The sequence below is a fragment of the Schistocerca americana genome, chromosome 11, assembly GCF_021461395.2.
Source record: "Schistocerca americana isolate TAMUIC-IGC-003095 chromosome 11, iqSchAmer2.1, whole genome shotgun sequence".
NCBI lineage: Eukaryota > Metazoa > Arthropoda > Insecta > Orthoptera > Acrididae > Schistocerca > Schistocerca americana.
This window is the reverse complement of record NC_060129.1, coordinates 93448400-93463332: the sequence shown is the minus strand read 5'-3', so window position 1 is coordinate 93463332 and position 14933 is coordinate 93448400. Positions and strand designations below refer to the sequence as shown.

Here is a 14933-nt window from a genome sequence, read left to right as displayed (position 1 = left end):
ATAATTACCTTCTCCTAGACATGTTGTGTCTTTGAATTTCTCTTCTCCATATTTGCGTTTGTCCCATATTTGCGTTTGTCCCATATTTGCGTTTGTCCCTTATTTACGTTTGTCCCATATCTGCGTTTGTCCCATATTTGCGTTTGTCCCATATTTGCGTTTGTCCCATATGTGCATTTGTCCCATATGTGCGTTTTTCCCATATGTGCGTTTTTCCCATATGTGCGTTTTTCCCATATGTGCGTTTTTCCCATATGTGCGTTTTTCCCATATGAGCGTTTTTCCCATATTTGGGATTTTCCCATATTTGCGTTTTTCCCATTTTTGCGTTTTCCCCATATTTGCGTTTTCCCCAAATTTGCGTTTTCAACATATTTGCGTTTCCCCCATATTTGCGTTTTCCCCATATTTGGATTTTCCCCATATTTGCGTTTTTTACATATTTGCGTTTTTATCATTACTAATGAACCCATCCAACCAACCATTACCTTCTCGTAGTCATGTTGTGTCCCTGAATTTCTCTTCTCCATATTTGCGTTAGTCACATATTTGCATTTGTCCCATATTTGCGTTTGTCCCATGTTTGCGTTTGTCCCATATTTGCGTTTGTCCCATATTTGCATTTGTCCCATATTTGCGTTTCTCCCATATTTGCGTTTTTCCCATATTTCCATTTTTCCCATATTTACGGTTTTCCTATATTTGCGTTTTTCCCATGTTTGCGTTTTTCCATGTTTGCGTTTTTCCCGTATTTGCGTTTTTCCAGTATTTGCGTTTTTCCCGTATTTGCGTTTTTATCATTGCTAATGAACCCATCCTACCAACCATTACCTTCTCCTAGTCATGTTGTGTCCCTGAATTTCTCTGCTCCATATTTGCGTTTGTCCCATATTTGGGTTTGTCCCATATTTGCGTTTGTCCCATATTTGCATTTTTCCCATATTTGCGTTTTCCCTGTATTTGTGTTTTTCCCATATTTGCGTTTTTCCCATAATTGCGTTTTTATCATTACTAATGAACCCATCCTACCAACCATTACCTTGTCCTAGTCATGTTGTGTCCCTGAATTTCTCTTGTCCATATTTGCGTTTGTCCTAAATTTCTGTTTGTCCCATTTTTGCGTTTGTCCCATATTTGCATTTGTCCCAAATTTGTGTTTTTCCCGTATTTGCGTTTTTCCCGTCTTTGCGTTATTCCCGTCTTTGCGTTTTTCCCGTTTTTGGGTTTTTCCCGTCTTTGCATTTTTCCCGTCTTTGCGTTTTTCCTGTCTTGGCGTTTTTCCGATATTTGCGTTTTTCCCATATTTGCCTTTTTCCCATATTTGCGTTTTTCCCATATTTGCGTTTTTCCCATATTTGCGTTTTTCCCACATTTGCGTTTTTCTGATATTTGCGTTTTTCCGATATTTGCGTTTTTCCGATATCTGCGTTTTTCCCACATTTGCGTTTTTCCCACATTTGCGTTTTTCCCACATTTGCGTTTTTCCCACATTTGCGTTTTTCCCACATTTGCGTTTTTCCCACATTTGCGTTTTCCCCACATTTGCGTTTTCCCCACATTTGCGTTTTACCCACATTTGCGTTTTTCCCACATTTGCGTTTTTGCCACATTTGCGTTTTTTCCACATTTTCGTTTTTCCCACATTTGCGTTTTTCCCACATTTGCGTTTTTCCCACATTTGCGTTTTTCCCACATTTGCGTTTTTCCCACATTTGTGTTTTTCCCATATTTTCGTTTTTCCCATATTTGCGTTTTTCCCATATTTGCATTTTACACATATTTGCGTTTTTGCGATATTCACGTTTTTCACATATTTGCGTTTTTCCCATATTTGCGTTTTTCCCATATTTGCGTTTTTCCCATATTTGCGTCTTTCAGAAATTTGCGTCTTTCCCATATTTGCGTTTATCCCATATTTGCGTTTACCCCATATATGCGTTTAGCCCATATTTGCGTTTATCCCATATTTGCGTTTATCCCAAATTTGCGTTTATCCCAAATTTGCGTATTTCCCATATTTGCGTATTTGCCATATTTGCCTATTTCCCATATTTGCGTATTTTCCATATTTGCGTTTTTCCCATATTTGCGTTTTTCCCATATTTGCGTTTTTCCCAAATGTATGTTTTTCCCATATGTGCGTTTTTCCCATATGTGCGTTTTTCCCATAAGTTGTCCCTGAATTTCTCTTCTCCATATTTGCATTTGTCCCATATTTGCGTTTGTCCCATATTTGCGTTTGTCCCATATTTGCGATTGTCCCATATTTGCATTTGTCCCATATTTGCGTATTTCCCGTATTTGCGTTTTTCCAGTATTTGTGTTCTTCCCGTATTTGCATTTTTATCATTACTAATGAACCCATCCTACCAACCATTACCTTCTCCTAGTCATGTTGTGTCCCTGAATTTCGCTTCTCCATATTTGCGTTTGTCCCATATTTGCGTTTGTCCCATATTTGCGTTTGTCCCATTTTTGCGTTTGTCCCATATTTGCGTTTGTCCCATATTTGCGTTTGTCCCATATTTGCGTATTTCCCGTATTTGCGTTTTTCCAGTATTTGTGTTCTTCCCGTATTTGCATTTTTATCATTACTAATGAACCCATCCTACCAACCATTACCTTCTCCTAGTCATGTTGTGTCCCTGAATTTCTCTTCTCCATATTTGCGTTTTTCCCACATTTGCGTTTTTCCCACATTTGCGTTTTTCCCACATTTGCGTTTTTCCCACATTTGCGTTTTCCCCACATTTGCGTTTTCCCCACATTTGCGTTCTCCCCACATTTGCGTTTTCCCCACATTTGCGTTTACCCCACATTTGCGTTTTCCCCACATTTGCGATTTTCCCACATTTACGTTTGTCCCGTATTTGCGTTTGTCTCGTATTTGCGTTTGTCCCGTATTTGCGTTTGTCCCGTCTTTGCGTTTGTCCCGTCTATGCGTTTGTCCCGTCTTTGCGTTTTTCCCGTTTTTGCGTTTTTCCCGTCTTTGCGTTTTTCTCGTCTTTGCGTTTTTCCCGTCTTTTCTTTTTTCCAGTCTTTGCGTTTTTCCCGTATTTGCGTCTTTATCATTACTAATGACCCCGTCCTACCAAGCATCACCTTCTCCTAGACATGTTGTGTCCCTGAATTTCTCTTCTCCATATTTGCGTTTGTCCCATATTTGCGTTTGTCCCATTTTTGCGTTTGTCCCTTATTTGCGTTTGTCCCATATCTGCTTTTTTCCCATATTTGCGTTTGTCCCATTTTTGCGCTTGTCCCATATGTGCATTTGTCCCGTATGTGCGTTTTTCCCATATGTGCGTTTTTCCCATATGTGCGTTTTTCCCATATGTGCGTTTTGCCCATATTTGCGTTTTTCTCATATGTGCGTTAATCCCATATGTGCGTTTTTCCCATATTTGCGATTTTACCATGTTTGCATTTTCCCCATATTTGCGTTTTCCCCATATTTGCGTTTTCCCCATATTTGCATTTTCCCCATATTTGCGTTTTTCCCATATTTGCGTTTTTATCATTATTAATGAACCCATCCTACCAACCATTACCTTCTCCTAGTCATGTTGTGTCCCTGCATTTCTCTTCTCCATATTTGCGTTTGTCACATATTTGCGTTTGTCCCATATTTGCGTTTGTTCCATATTTGCGTTTGTCCCATATTTGCGTTTGTCCCATATTTGCGTTTCTCCCATATTTGCGTTTCTCCCATATTTGCATTTTTCCCATATTTGCGTTTTTCCCATATTTCCATTTTTCCCATATTTGCAATTTTCCCATATTTGCGTTTTTCCCATATTTGCGTTTTTCCCATATTTGCATTTTTCCCGTATTTGCGTTTTTCCAGTATTTGCGTTTTTCCCGTATTTGCGTTTTTATCATTACTAATGAACCCTTCCTACCAACCATTACCTTCTCCTAGTCATGTTGTGTCCCTGAATTTCTCTTCTTCATATTTGCGTTTGTCCTATATTTGCGTTTGTCCCATATTTGCATTTGTCCCATATTTGCATTTTTCACATATTTGTGTTTTTCCTGTATTTGCGTTTTTTCCATATTTGCGTTTTTCCCATAATTGCGTTTTTATCATTAGTAATGAAACCGTCCTACCAACCATTACCTTCTCCTAGTCATGTTGTGTCCCTGAATTTCTCTTCTCCATATTTGCGTTTGTCCTAAATTTGCGTTTGTCCCATATTTGCGTTAGTCCCATATTTGCGTTTGTCCCATATTTGTGTTTTTCCCGTATTTGCGTTTTTCCCGTCTTTGCCTTATTCCCGTCTTTGCGTTTTTCCCGTCTTTGCGTATTTCCCGTCTTGGCGTTTTTCCGATATTTGCGTTTTTCCCATATTTGCGTTTTTCCCATATTTGCGTTTTTCCCATATTTGCGTTTTTCCCACATTTGCGTTTTTCTGATATTTGCGTTTTTCCGATATTTGCGTTTTTCCGATATCTGCGTTTTTCCCACATTTGCGTTTTTCCCACATTTGCGTTTTTCCCACATTTGCCTTTTTCCCACATTTGCGCTTTTCCCACATTTGCGTTTTTCCCACATTTGCGTTTTTCCCACATTTGCGTTGTTCCCGCATTTGCGTTTTTCGCACATTTGCGTTGTTCCCACATTTGCGTTTTTCCCACAATTGCGTTTTTCCCACACTTGCGTTTTTCCCACATTTGCGTTTTTCCCACATTTGCGTTTTTCCCATATTTGCGTTTTTTCCATATTTGCGTTTTTCCCATATTTGCGTTTGTCCCATATTTGCGTTTGGTCCCATATTTGCGTTTTTCCCATATTTGCGTTTGTCCCATATTTGCGTTTGTCATGTCTTTGCGTTTTTCCCGTCTTTGCGTTTTTGCCCGTCTTTGCGTTTTTCCCGTCTTTGCGTTTTTGCCATATTTGCGTTTTTGCCATATTTGCGTTTATGCCATATTTGCGTTTTTGCCATATTTGCGTTTTTGCCATATTTGCGTTTTTGCCATATTTGCGTTTTTCCCATATTTGCGTTTTTCCCATATTTGCGTTTTTATCATTACTAATGAACCCATCTTACCAACCATTACCCTCTCCTAGTCATGTTGTGTCCCTGAATTTGTCTTCTCCACATTTGCGTTTGTCCCGTATTTGCGTTTGTCCCATATTTGCGTTTTTCCCGTCTTTGCGTTTTTCCCGTCATTGCGTTCTTCCCGTCTTTGCGTATTTTCCATCTTTGCGTATTTCCCGTCCTTGCGTTTTTCTCGTCTTTGCGTTTTTCCCCTCTTTTGCGTTTTTCCCGTCTTTGCGTTTTTCCCGTCTTTGCGGTTTTCCCGTCTTTGTGAATCTCCCGTCTTTGCGTTTCTCCCGTCCTTGCGTTTTTCCCGTCTTTGCGTTTTTCCTGTCTTTGCATTTTTCCCGTCTTTGCGTTTTTCCCGACTTTGCGTTTTTCCCGTCTTTGCATTTTAACCGTCTTTGCGTTTCTCACGTCTTTGCGTTTCTCCAGTCTTTGCGTTTCTCCCGTCTTTGTGTTTTTCCCATAATTGCGTTTTTCCCATAATTGCGTTCTTCCCATAATTGCCTTCTTCCCATAATTGCGTTCTTCCCATAATTGCGTTCTTCCCATAATTGCGTTCTTCCCATAATTGCGTTCTTCCCATAATTGCGTTCTTCCCATAGTTGTGTTCTTCCAATAATTGCGTTCTTCCCATATTTGCGTTCCTCCCACATTTGCGTTTTTCCCATATTTGCGTTCTTCCCGTATTTGGGTTCTTCCCATATTTGCGTTCTTCCCATATTTGCGTTCTTCCCTTACTTGCGTTCTTCCCATATTTGCGTTCTTCCCAAATTAGCGTTCTTCCCATATTTGCATTCTTCCCATATTTGCATTCTTCCCATATTTGCGTTCTTCCCATATTTGCGTTCTTCCCATATTTGCGTTCTTCTCATATTTGCGTTCTTTCCATATTTGCGTTCTTCCCATATTTGAGTTCTTCCCATATTAGTGTTCTTCCCATATTTGTGTTCTTCCCATATTTGTGTTCTTCCCATATTTGCGTTCTTCCCGTATTTGCGTTTTTCTCATATTTGCGTTTTTTCCATATTTTCGTTTTTCCCATATTTGCGTTTTTTGCATATTTGCGTTTTTCCCATATTTGCGTTTTTATCATTACTAATGAACCCATCCTACCAAGCATTACCTACTCCTAGTCATGTTGTGTCCTGAATTTCGCTTCTCCATATTGGCTTTTGTCCCATAATTGCGTTTGTCCCATATTTGTGTTTTTCCCGTATTTGCGTTTTTCCCGTCTTTGCGTTTTTCCCGTCAATGCGTTTTTCCCGTATTTGCGTTTTTCCCGTCTTTGCGTTTTTCCCGTCTTTGCGTTTTTCGCGTGTTTGCATTTTTCCCGTATTGGGTTATTCCAGTCTTTGCGTTTTTCCCGTCTTTGCGTTTTTCCCATTTTTGCGTTTTTCCCGTCTTTGCGTTTTTCCCACATTTGCGTTTTTCCCACATTTGCGTTTTTCCCACATTTGCATTTTTCCCACATTTGCGTTTCTCTCAAATTTGCGTTTTTCCACATTTGCGTTTTTTTCACATTTGCGTTTTTCCCACATTTGCGTTTTTCCCATATTAGCGTTTATCCCATAGTTGCGTTTTCCCACATTTGCGTTTATCATCACTAATGAACCCATCCTACCAACCATTACCTTCTCCTAGTCATGTTGTGTCCCTGAGATTCTCTTCTCTATATTTGCGTTTGTCCCATATTCGCGTTTGTCCCATATTTGCGTTTGTCCCGTACTTGCGTTTGTCCCGTATTTGCATTTTTCCCGTATTTGCGTTTTTCCCGTATTTGCGTTTTTCCCGTAATTGCGATTTTCCCGTCTTTGCGTTTTTCCCTTCTTTGCGTTTTTCCCCTCTTTGCGTTTTTCCCGTATTTGCGTTTTTCCCGTATTTGTGTTTTTCCCATATTTGCGTTTTTTTCATATTTGCGTTTTTCCCACATTTGCGTTTTTCCCATATTTGCGTTTTTATCGTTAGTAATGAACCCATTTTACCAACCATTACCTTCTTCTAGTCGTGTTGTGTCCCTGAATCTCTCTTCTCCATATTTGCGTTTGTCCCATATTTGCGTATGTCCCATATTTGCGTTTTCCCATATTTGCGTTTGTCCCATATTTGCGTTTGTCCCGTATTTGCGTTGGTCCCGTATTTGCGCGTGTCCGGTATTTGCGCATGTCCCGTATTTGCGCATGTCACGTATTTGCGCATGCCCCGTATTTGCGCATGTTCCGTATTTGCGCATGTCCCGTATTTGCGTATGTCCCGTATTGGCGTATGTCCCGTATTTGCGTATGTCCGTATTTGCGTATGTCCCGTATTTGAGTATTTCCCGTATTTGCGTATGCCCCGTATTTGCGTATGCCCCGTATTTGCGTATGTCCCGTATTTGCGTTTTTGCCGTATTTGCGCCTTTGCCGTATTTGCGTTTTTGCCGTATTTGCGTTTTTCCCATATTCGCGTTTTTCCCATAATTGCGTTTTTCCCATATTTGCGTTTTTCCCATATTTGCGTTTTTCCCATATTTGCGTTTTTATCATTAGTAATGAACCCATCCTACCAACCATTACCTTCTTCTGGTCGTGTTGTGTCCCTGAATTTCTGTTCTCCATATTTGCGTTTGTCCCATATTTGCGTTTGTCGCATATTTGCGTTTGTCCCATATTTGCGTTTGTCCCATATTTCCGTTTGTCCCATATTTGTGTTTCTCCCGTCTTTGCGTTTTGCCCGTCTTTGTGTTTTTTCCGTCTTTGCGTTTTTCCCGTCTTAGCGTTTTTCCCGTCTTTGCGTTTTTTCCATATTTCCGGTTTTCCCACATTTGCGTTTTTCCCACATTTGCGTTTTTCCCACATTTGCGTTTTTCCCACATTTGCGTTTTTCCCGCATTTGCGTTTCTCCCACAATTGCATTTTTCGCACATTTGCGTTTTTCCCACATTTGCGTTTTTCCCACTTTTGCGTTTTTCCCATAATGGCGTCTTTCCCATATTTGCGTTTTTATCATCACTAATGAACCCATCCTACCAACCATTACCTTCTCCTAGTCATGTTGTGTCCTGAATCTCTCTTCTCCATATTTACGTTTGTCCCATATTTGCGTTTGGTCCCATATTTGCGTTTGTCCCATATCTGCGTTTGTCCCGTATTTGCGTTTTTCCCGTATTTGCGTTTTTCCCGTATTTGCGTTTTTCCCGTGTTTGTGTTTCTCGCGTCTCTGCGTTTTTCCCGTCTTTGCGTTTTTCCCGTCTTTGCGTTTTTCCCGTCTTTGCGTTTTTCCCGTCTTTGCGTTTACCCCGTATTTGCGTTTTTCTCGTATTTGCGTTTTTCCCGTATTTGTGATTTTCCCGAATTTGCGTTTTTCTCATATTTGCGTTTTTCCCATATTTGCGTTTTTATCATTAGTAATGATCCCATCCTACCAACCATTACCTTCTTCTAGTCTTGTTGTGTCCCTGAATTTCTCTTCTCCATATTTGCGTTTGTCCCATATTTGCGTTTGTCCCATATTTGCGTTTGTCCCGTATTTGCGTTTGTCCCGTATTTGCGTCTGTCCCATATTTGCGTTTGTCCCGTATTTGCGTTTGTCCCGTATTTGCGTATGTCCCGTATTTGCGCATGTTCCGTATTTGCATATGTCCCGTATTTGCGTATGTCCCGTATTTGCGTATGTCCCGTATTTGAGTTTGTCCAGTATTTGAGTTTTTCCCGTATTTGCGTTTTTCCCGTATTTGCTTTTTTTCCGTATTTGCGTTTTTTCCGTATTTGCGTTTATCCTGTATTTGCGTTTTTCCCGTATTTGCGTTTTTCATATATTTTCGTTTTTCCTGTATTTGCGTTTTTCCCGTATACGCGTTTTTCCCATATTTACATTTTTCCCATATTTGCGTTTTTCCCATATTTGCGTTTTTATCATTACCAATGAACCCATCCTACCAACCATTACCTTCTCCTAGTCATGTTGTGTCCCTGAATTTCTCTTCTCCATATTTGCGTTTGTCCCATGTTTGCGTTTGTCCCTTATTTGCGTTTGGCCCATATTTGCGTTTGTCCCATATTTCCGTTTGTCCCATATTTCCGTTTGTCCCATATTTGTATTTTCCCCGTTTTGCGTTTTTCCCGTCTTTGCGTTTCTCCCGTCTTTGCGTTTTTCGCGACTTTGCGTTTTTCGCGGCTTTGCGTTTTTCTCGTCTTTGCGATTTTCCCGTCTTTGCGTTTTTCCCACATTTGTGTTTTTCCCACATTTGCGTTTTTCCCACTATTGCGTTTTTCCCACATTTGCGTTTTTCCCACATTTGCGTTTTTCCCATTTTCGCGTTTTTCCCACATTTACATTTTTCCCATTTTTGCGTTTTTCCCACATTTGCATTTTTCCCACATTTGCGTTTTTCCCACATTTGCGTTTTTCCCACATTTGCGTTTTTCCCACACTTGCGTTTTTCCCACATTTGCGTTTGTCCCACATTTGCGTTTTTCCCACATTTGCGTTTTTCCCACATTTGCGTTTTTCCCATATTTGCGTTTTTCCCATATTTGCGTTTTTCCCATATGTGCGTTTTTGCCATATTTACGTTTTTGCCATATTTGCGTTTTTGCCATATTTGCGTTTTTGCCATATTTGCATTTTTGCCGTAAATGCGTTTTTGCCGTATTTGCGTTTTTGCCGTATTTGCGTTTTTCCCTGTATTTGTGTTTTTCCCGTATTTGCGTTTTTCCCGTATTTGCGTTTTTCCTGTATTTGCGTTTTTCCCATATTCGTGTTTTTCCCGTGTTTGCGTTTTTCCCATATTTGCGTTTTTATCATAAGTAATGAAACCATCCTACCAACCATTACCTTCTTCTAGTCGTGTGTGTCCCTGAATTTCTCTTCTCCATATTTGCGTTTGTCCCATATTTGCGTTTGTCCCATATTTGCGTTTGTCCCGTATTTGAGTTTTTCCCGTATTTGCGTTTTTCCCGTATTTGCGTTTTTCCCGTATTTGCGTTTTTCCCGTATTTGCGTTTTTCCCACATTTGCGTTTTTCCCACATTTGCGTTTTTCCCACATCTTCGTTTTTCCCAGATTTGCGTTTCTCGCACATTTGCGTTTTTCCCACATTTGCGTTTTTCCCATATTTGCGTTTTTCCCATATTTGCGTTTTTGCCATATTTGCGTTTTTGCCGTATTTGCGTTTTGGCCGTATTTACGTTTTTGCCATATTAGCGTTTTTGCCACATTTGCGTTTTTGCGACATTTGCGTTTTTGCCACATTTGCGTTTTTCCCACATTTGCGTTTTGCCCACATTTGCGTTTGTCCCACATTTTCGTTTTTCCCAAATTTGCGTTTTTCCCATATTTGCGTTTTTCCCATATTTGCGTCTTTCCCATATTTGCGTTTTTGCCATATTTGTTTTTTTGCCATATTTGCGTTTTTCCATATTTGCGTTTTTGCCATATTTGCGTTTTTGCCATATTTGCGTTTTTGCCGTATTTGCGTTTTTGCCGTATTTGCGTTTTTGCTTATATTTGCGTTTTTCCCGTATTTGTGTTTTTCCCGTATTTGCGTTTTTCCTGTATTTGCGTTTTTCCCGTATTTGCGTTTTTCCCGTATTTGCGTTTTTCCCGTATTCGTGTTTTTCCCGAATTTGCGTTTTTTCATATTTGCGTTTTTCCCATATTTGCGTTTTTCCCATATTTGCGTTTTTATCATTAGTAATGAACCCATCCTGCCAACTATTACCTTCTTCTAGTCGTGTTGTGTCCCTGAATTTCTCTTCTCCATATTTGCGTTTGTCCCATATTTGCGTTTGTCCCATATTTGCGTTTGTCCCGTATTTGCGTTTGTCCCGTATTTGCGTTTGTCCCGTATTTGCGTTTGTCCCGTATTTGCGTATGTCCCGTATTTGCGTATGTCCCATATTTGTGTATGTCCCGTATTTGCGTATGTCCTGTATTTGCGTATGTCCCGTATTTGCGTATGTCCCGTATTTGCGTTTTTCCCGTATTTTAGTTTTTCCCGTATTTGCGTTTTTCCTCTATTTGCGTTTTTCCCACATTTGCGTTTTCCCACATTTGCGTTTTTCCCACATTTGCGTTTTTCCCACATTTGCGTTTTTCCCACATTTGCGTTTTTCCCACATTTGCGTTTTTCCCACATTTGCGTTTTTCCCACATTTGCGTTTTTCCCACATTTGCGTTTTTCCTACATTTGCGTTTTTCCCATATTTGCGTTTTTCCCATATTTGCGTTTTTGCCATATTTGCGTTTTTGCCGTATTTGCGTTTTTGCCGTATTTGCGTTTTTGCCATATTTGCGTTTTTGCCATATTAGCGTTTTTGCCACATTTGCGTTTTTGCCACATTTGCGTTTTTGCCACATTTGCGTTTTTGCCTCAATTGCGTTTTTCCCCACATTTGCGTTTTTCCCCACATTTGCGTTTTTCCCCACATTTGCGTTTTTCCCCACATTTGCGTTTTTCCCCACATTTACGTTTTTCCCCACATTTGCGATTTTCCCCACATTTGCGTTTTTCCCAACATTTGCGTTTTTCCCCACATTTGCGTTTTTCCCCACATTTGCGTTTTTCGCCACATTTACGTTTTTCCCCACATTTGCGTTTTTCCCCACATTTGCGTTTTTCCCCACATTTTCACTTGAAACGTCCCCTTTTGAACATTTATACAAGACTATGCTTAAACTAACACACTATTTTTTAGCGCAACGCTGTCTGACTTTCAGAAATCCCTATAAAGTAATGGCTCTGACTAACATTGACGTGTGCCTTTCACAAATCACTTACCTCACAAAAATCTTCGTTACTCAAGCTACAGCAATACAGCAAGCGCCACTACTGCCAGCTAAATAAAATATTCAAACTACAGAAGTCACTAACTACTGATAGGGATAGTTAGCAAATGAAAGATTTTAATAGAGAACAAGCAATGTGTTTACCTTAATAGTCATAATATATATAGCAGTTCATAATATCCAGCATAACATATTTCTAAACTCTGCCATCTCTCCTACCACATCCACCACTGCTGGCGGCTCACCTCCAACTGTGCAACGCTATGCACTGTTCACATCCAGCTGCCGCAGCCCAACACTACAATGGCAGACAACAATGCAAACTAGCCACAGGCTGTACACAGCACAGCCAGTGATTTTCATACAGAGCGCTACGTAATGTTGCCAATAAGAAAATATAAACAGCCTACTTATATAGCCCCCATGCTCCCCACAAAAAATTTTGCAAATTGTTTTGTGCAGTGGCCAATAATGATTTGATAAAATTTTTCATAGTTACAATAACAAAGATATCAAATGCACACACTTATTTATACAATGTTGGTCAAAAGCTAAAATTTTCTCACAGTCCATAACGACAGTCCAGATTGTTTATCACAGTAAAATTCCAGTGTTTTTTTTTTTTTCAAAGTCTGAGCAGTAAAAGACATTGCACATGGAAGTAGTGGATTTCCATGCAGTCTTGAAGAAGTAGTGTTGTCCTTCCAACTGAAAGACAGTGCTGACTCTTGACATGCTGACAGGTAATGGGCCACAACAGAGCAAACCTACAGCAGAGTCAATCGACGTTTTGAAGAAGATTGGTAGGTAGGTCATCACAGAGCAGACCCACTGTAGTCCTGGTAGAGATTACGATATTGGTGGGCCATCAAACGTGCAGACCCACTATAGTCCTTGTAGAGATAATTGTATTGGTGGGCCATCAAACGTGCAGACCCACTGTAGTCCTTGTAGAGATGGCCAGCAGCCATCTGTTGCGACTGTGCAGGTGCACAATCACCATCGAAGAGTCTTGCGGAGAATATAGCAAGTCCATAAACCACCGCTTGTGCTCTCACAATGCTTTTGGATTTGTCCTTAGGACCAGCAATGCTGTTATCCAGTCCCTTGCTGAATTATCAACACACGTGCAAACACTAACAGTACCTACTTCTCACATATTGTCCATATACTATGACCAACAGAAACGTGTACAGTGAAATGGAACTTACAAGTTAATATCATGAACTGGTGTCAATTACAATTTTATAACATAAGAATGCAATTACAAAGGTACAAAATACATCATTAAAAACATAACAATACAGATAACATTTGTAGTAATTCCAGCTTTACAAAAGAATAGAAATAGACATATAAAAGATCAGAATAACTTGCGAAACATCAACTTCACACATGAGCATTAAAACAAAACAGAATAAATACTGTCTAATTATATTTACAAGGTAAATAACATATTATTAATGCCAATTATATTTGAGGATAACAGTATTCCTCATCATAGTGAATGTAGCTTAGTATTAGAAGAAGAAAAAATTCTATGAAACTACACAGAGACAGGAAGAAAACAAATACACAAGAGTACACAAACACATAGTGGGAAACACAAAAGGAAAGGACAGGGTTCGTTTTCAGTGTAACATTTGGTACTGCAGTCCAACCCAAAACTTCATTCCATAGATCTTTCGTCTTATTTCGATATTTGCTCCAGCCAAAAAAAACCTATCCAAGCATGCTTTCTGTATTTTTCTCGTATAACCTCTCAGTGGATTTCTTCAAATTCATCGCAACTCATTCTCTTATAGGCTACCCCCTCTTAAGCTAACTTAAATCTAGTGAGCTCAGATGCTAAACTAAGGGACGAGGCAATGCCCCCCCAGGGGGTCCACAACTCTTTTGTGGATACGTGCGTGGCGAGCACGGGGCCCTGAGCCATTGCAGCCTTCTTTCTCTCCAGGGCTGCATTTCCTTTCCCTTCCCCTCCTTTCCCCTCCCCTCCTTTCCCCTCCTTGCTCCTTTCCCCTCGCCCTCTCCTCTCCCTCTCTTGGTGTCCTTGCTTATGTTGGCCCCGCTATCCTCCTGGTTCTGTTGGTTTTCTAATTTGGCTTTGTTATATAATCATCTCCTCCTTTTGGCATTCCTTGGCCCCCCTCTGGGGTTTGACCTCCATTACAAAATTTCTTCTCCGTAGTGTGAGCCATTTGGGGAAGAGCACCTTACCTAGTGTCTCTGACGTGCACCCTCCTAGTACATTCCATCTTTTCTTTCATGTCGTTGTCTGATGCTAGGTTGCATAGCCAGCACAGTAGCCAGCCCGTGTGGTGGGGTCGCTATTTACCCTTTTGGTTGAGCCCCCTGAACACACAGGGATCACACTTCTGATACCTGAGCTGTGACCTCCTCATGCATGCATTGGAGTGGTTGCTCGTCCTACTGGAGCATCGGAACTCCCGGCAATGGCCGCCGTGCCAGACGGCCCTTGCTGTGGCTGGGTGGCGCCCGTGAGGAGAGCCCCTGATCGGAGTGGGTGGTATCAGGGCGGACGCTATGCAAATGAAACTCATACGGGTCCAGAACTCTGGCCGTTCTTCTGCGGCCGTCTCTCTGTGTGGAACTGATTCCTCAAGTGCTGCTTCTCTCACCCCTTCGGCCTTCCCTTCCATGGCTACCCCCTGGGAAGAGGGGTCAGGCCCGTCGGCTAGGGACAAAACCTTTTCCCCGTTACCTAGTTTGCACCAGGACTGATGGAGATACTTTCACCAATACCGAACCTTTATTCTTTGTGGAACACATTGAAGACAAGTTTGGCGAAGTGGACTCCCTGAGCAAGATGCGGTCGGGTTCGTTGCTGATAAAAACTGCTTCAGCTGCCCAATCTGTGGCCCTTCGTGCCTGTACCCATCTTGGCACAATACCTGTGTTCATTACCCCCCCCCCCCCACCAGTCTCTAAATATGGTACTGGGTGTGATTTTTCACAGTGACCTCATCCTTCAAACTGATGAGGAACTTCTGGACAATCTCGGACGGCGGGGTGTTCACTTTGTTCGGCGCGTTCAGAAGGGTCCTAAAGACAATTGTATTGATACTGGTGCCTTTATCCTGGCCTTTGAAGGGGATA

The 14933-nt window shown here is 40.9% G+C and overlaps 3 protein-coding genes across 3 annotated transcripts; all 3 read right to left on the bottom strand.

The window, feature by feature from the left end:
- Nucleotides 1–1045: 1045 nt before the first annotated feature.
- Nucleotides 1046–1897, bottom strand: LOC124553293. The gene has a single exon (XM_047127174.1). It carries the CDS (start codon nt 1895–1897, stop codon nt 1046–1048), a length of 852 nt encoding a protein of 283 aa, XP_046983130.1.
- Nucleotides 1898–5054: 3157 nt separating this feature from the next.
- LOC124553292 (nucleolar protein 58-like) lies at nt 5055–5747 on the bottom strand. The gene has a single exon (XM_047127173.1). The coding sequence runs from the start codon at nt 5745–5747 to the stop codon at nt 5055–5057; it is 693 nt and encodes a 230-aa protein (XP_046983129.1).
- A 3235-nt stretch (nt 5748–8982) lies between these two features.
- Nucleotides 8983–9813, bottom strand: LOC124553291 (nucleolar protein 58-like). The gene has a single exon (XM_047127172.1). The coding sequence runs from the start codon at nt 9811–9813 to the stop codon at nt 8983–8985; it is 831 nt and encodes a 276-aa protein (XP_046983128.1).
- Between the last annotated feature and the right edge of the window lie 5120 nt (nt 9814–14933).

Excerpts from the sequence above, each read along its gene's own strand:
- LOC124553293 (XM_047127174.1), bottom strand. The coding sequence starts at position 1,897 with ATGGGAAAGACGCAAATTTCTGAAAGACGCAAATATGGGAAAAACGCA.
- LOC124553292 (XM_047127173.1), bottom strand. The coding sequence starts at position 5,747 with ATGGGAAGAACCCAAATACGGGAAGAACGCAAATATGGGAAAAACGCA.
- LOC124553291 (XM_047127172.1), bottom strand. The coding sequence starts at position 9,813 with ATGGGAAAAACGCAAACACGGGAAAAACACGAATATGGGAAAAACGCA.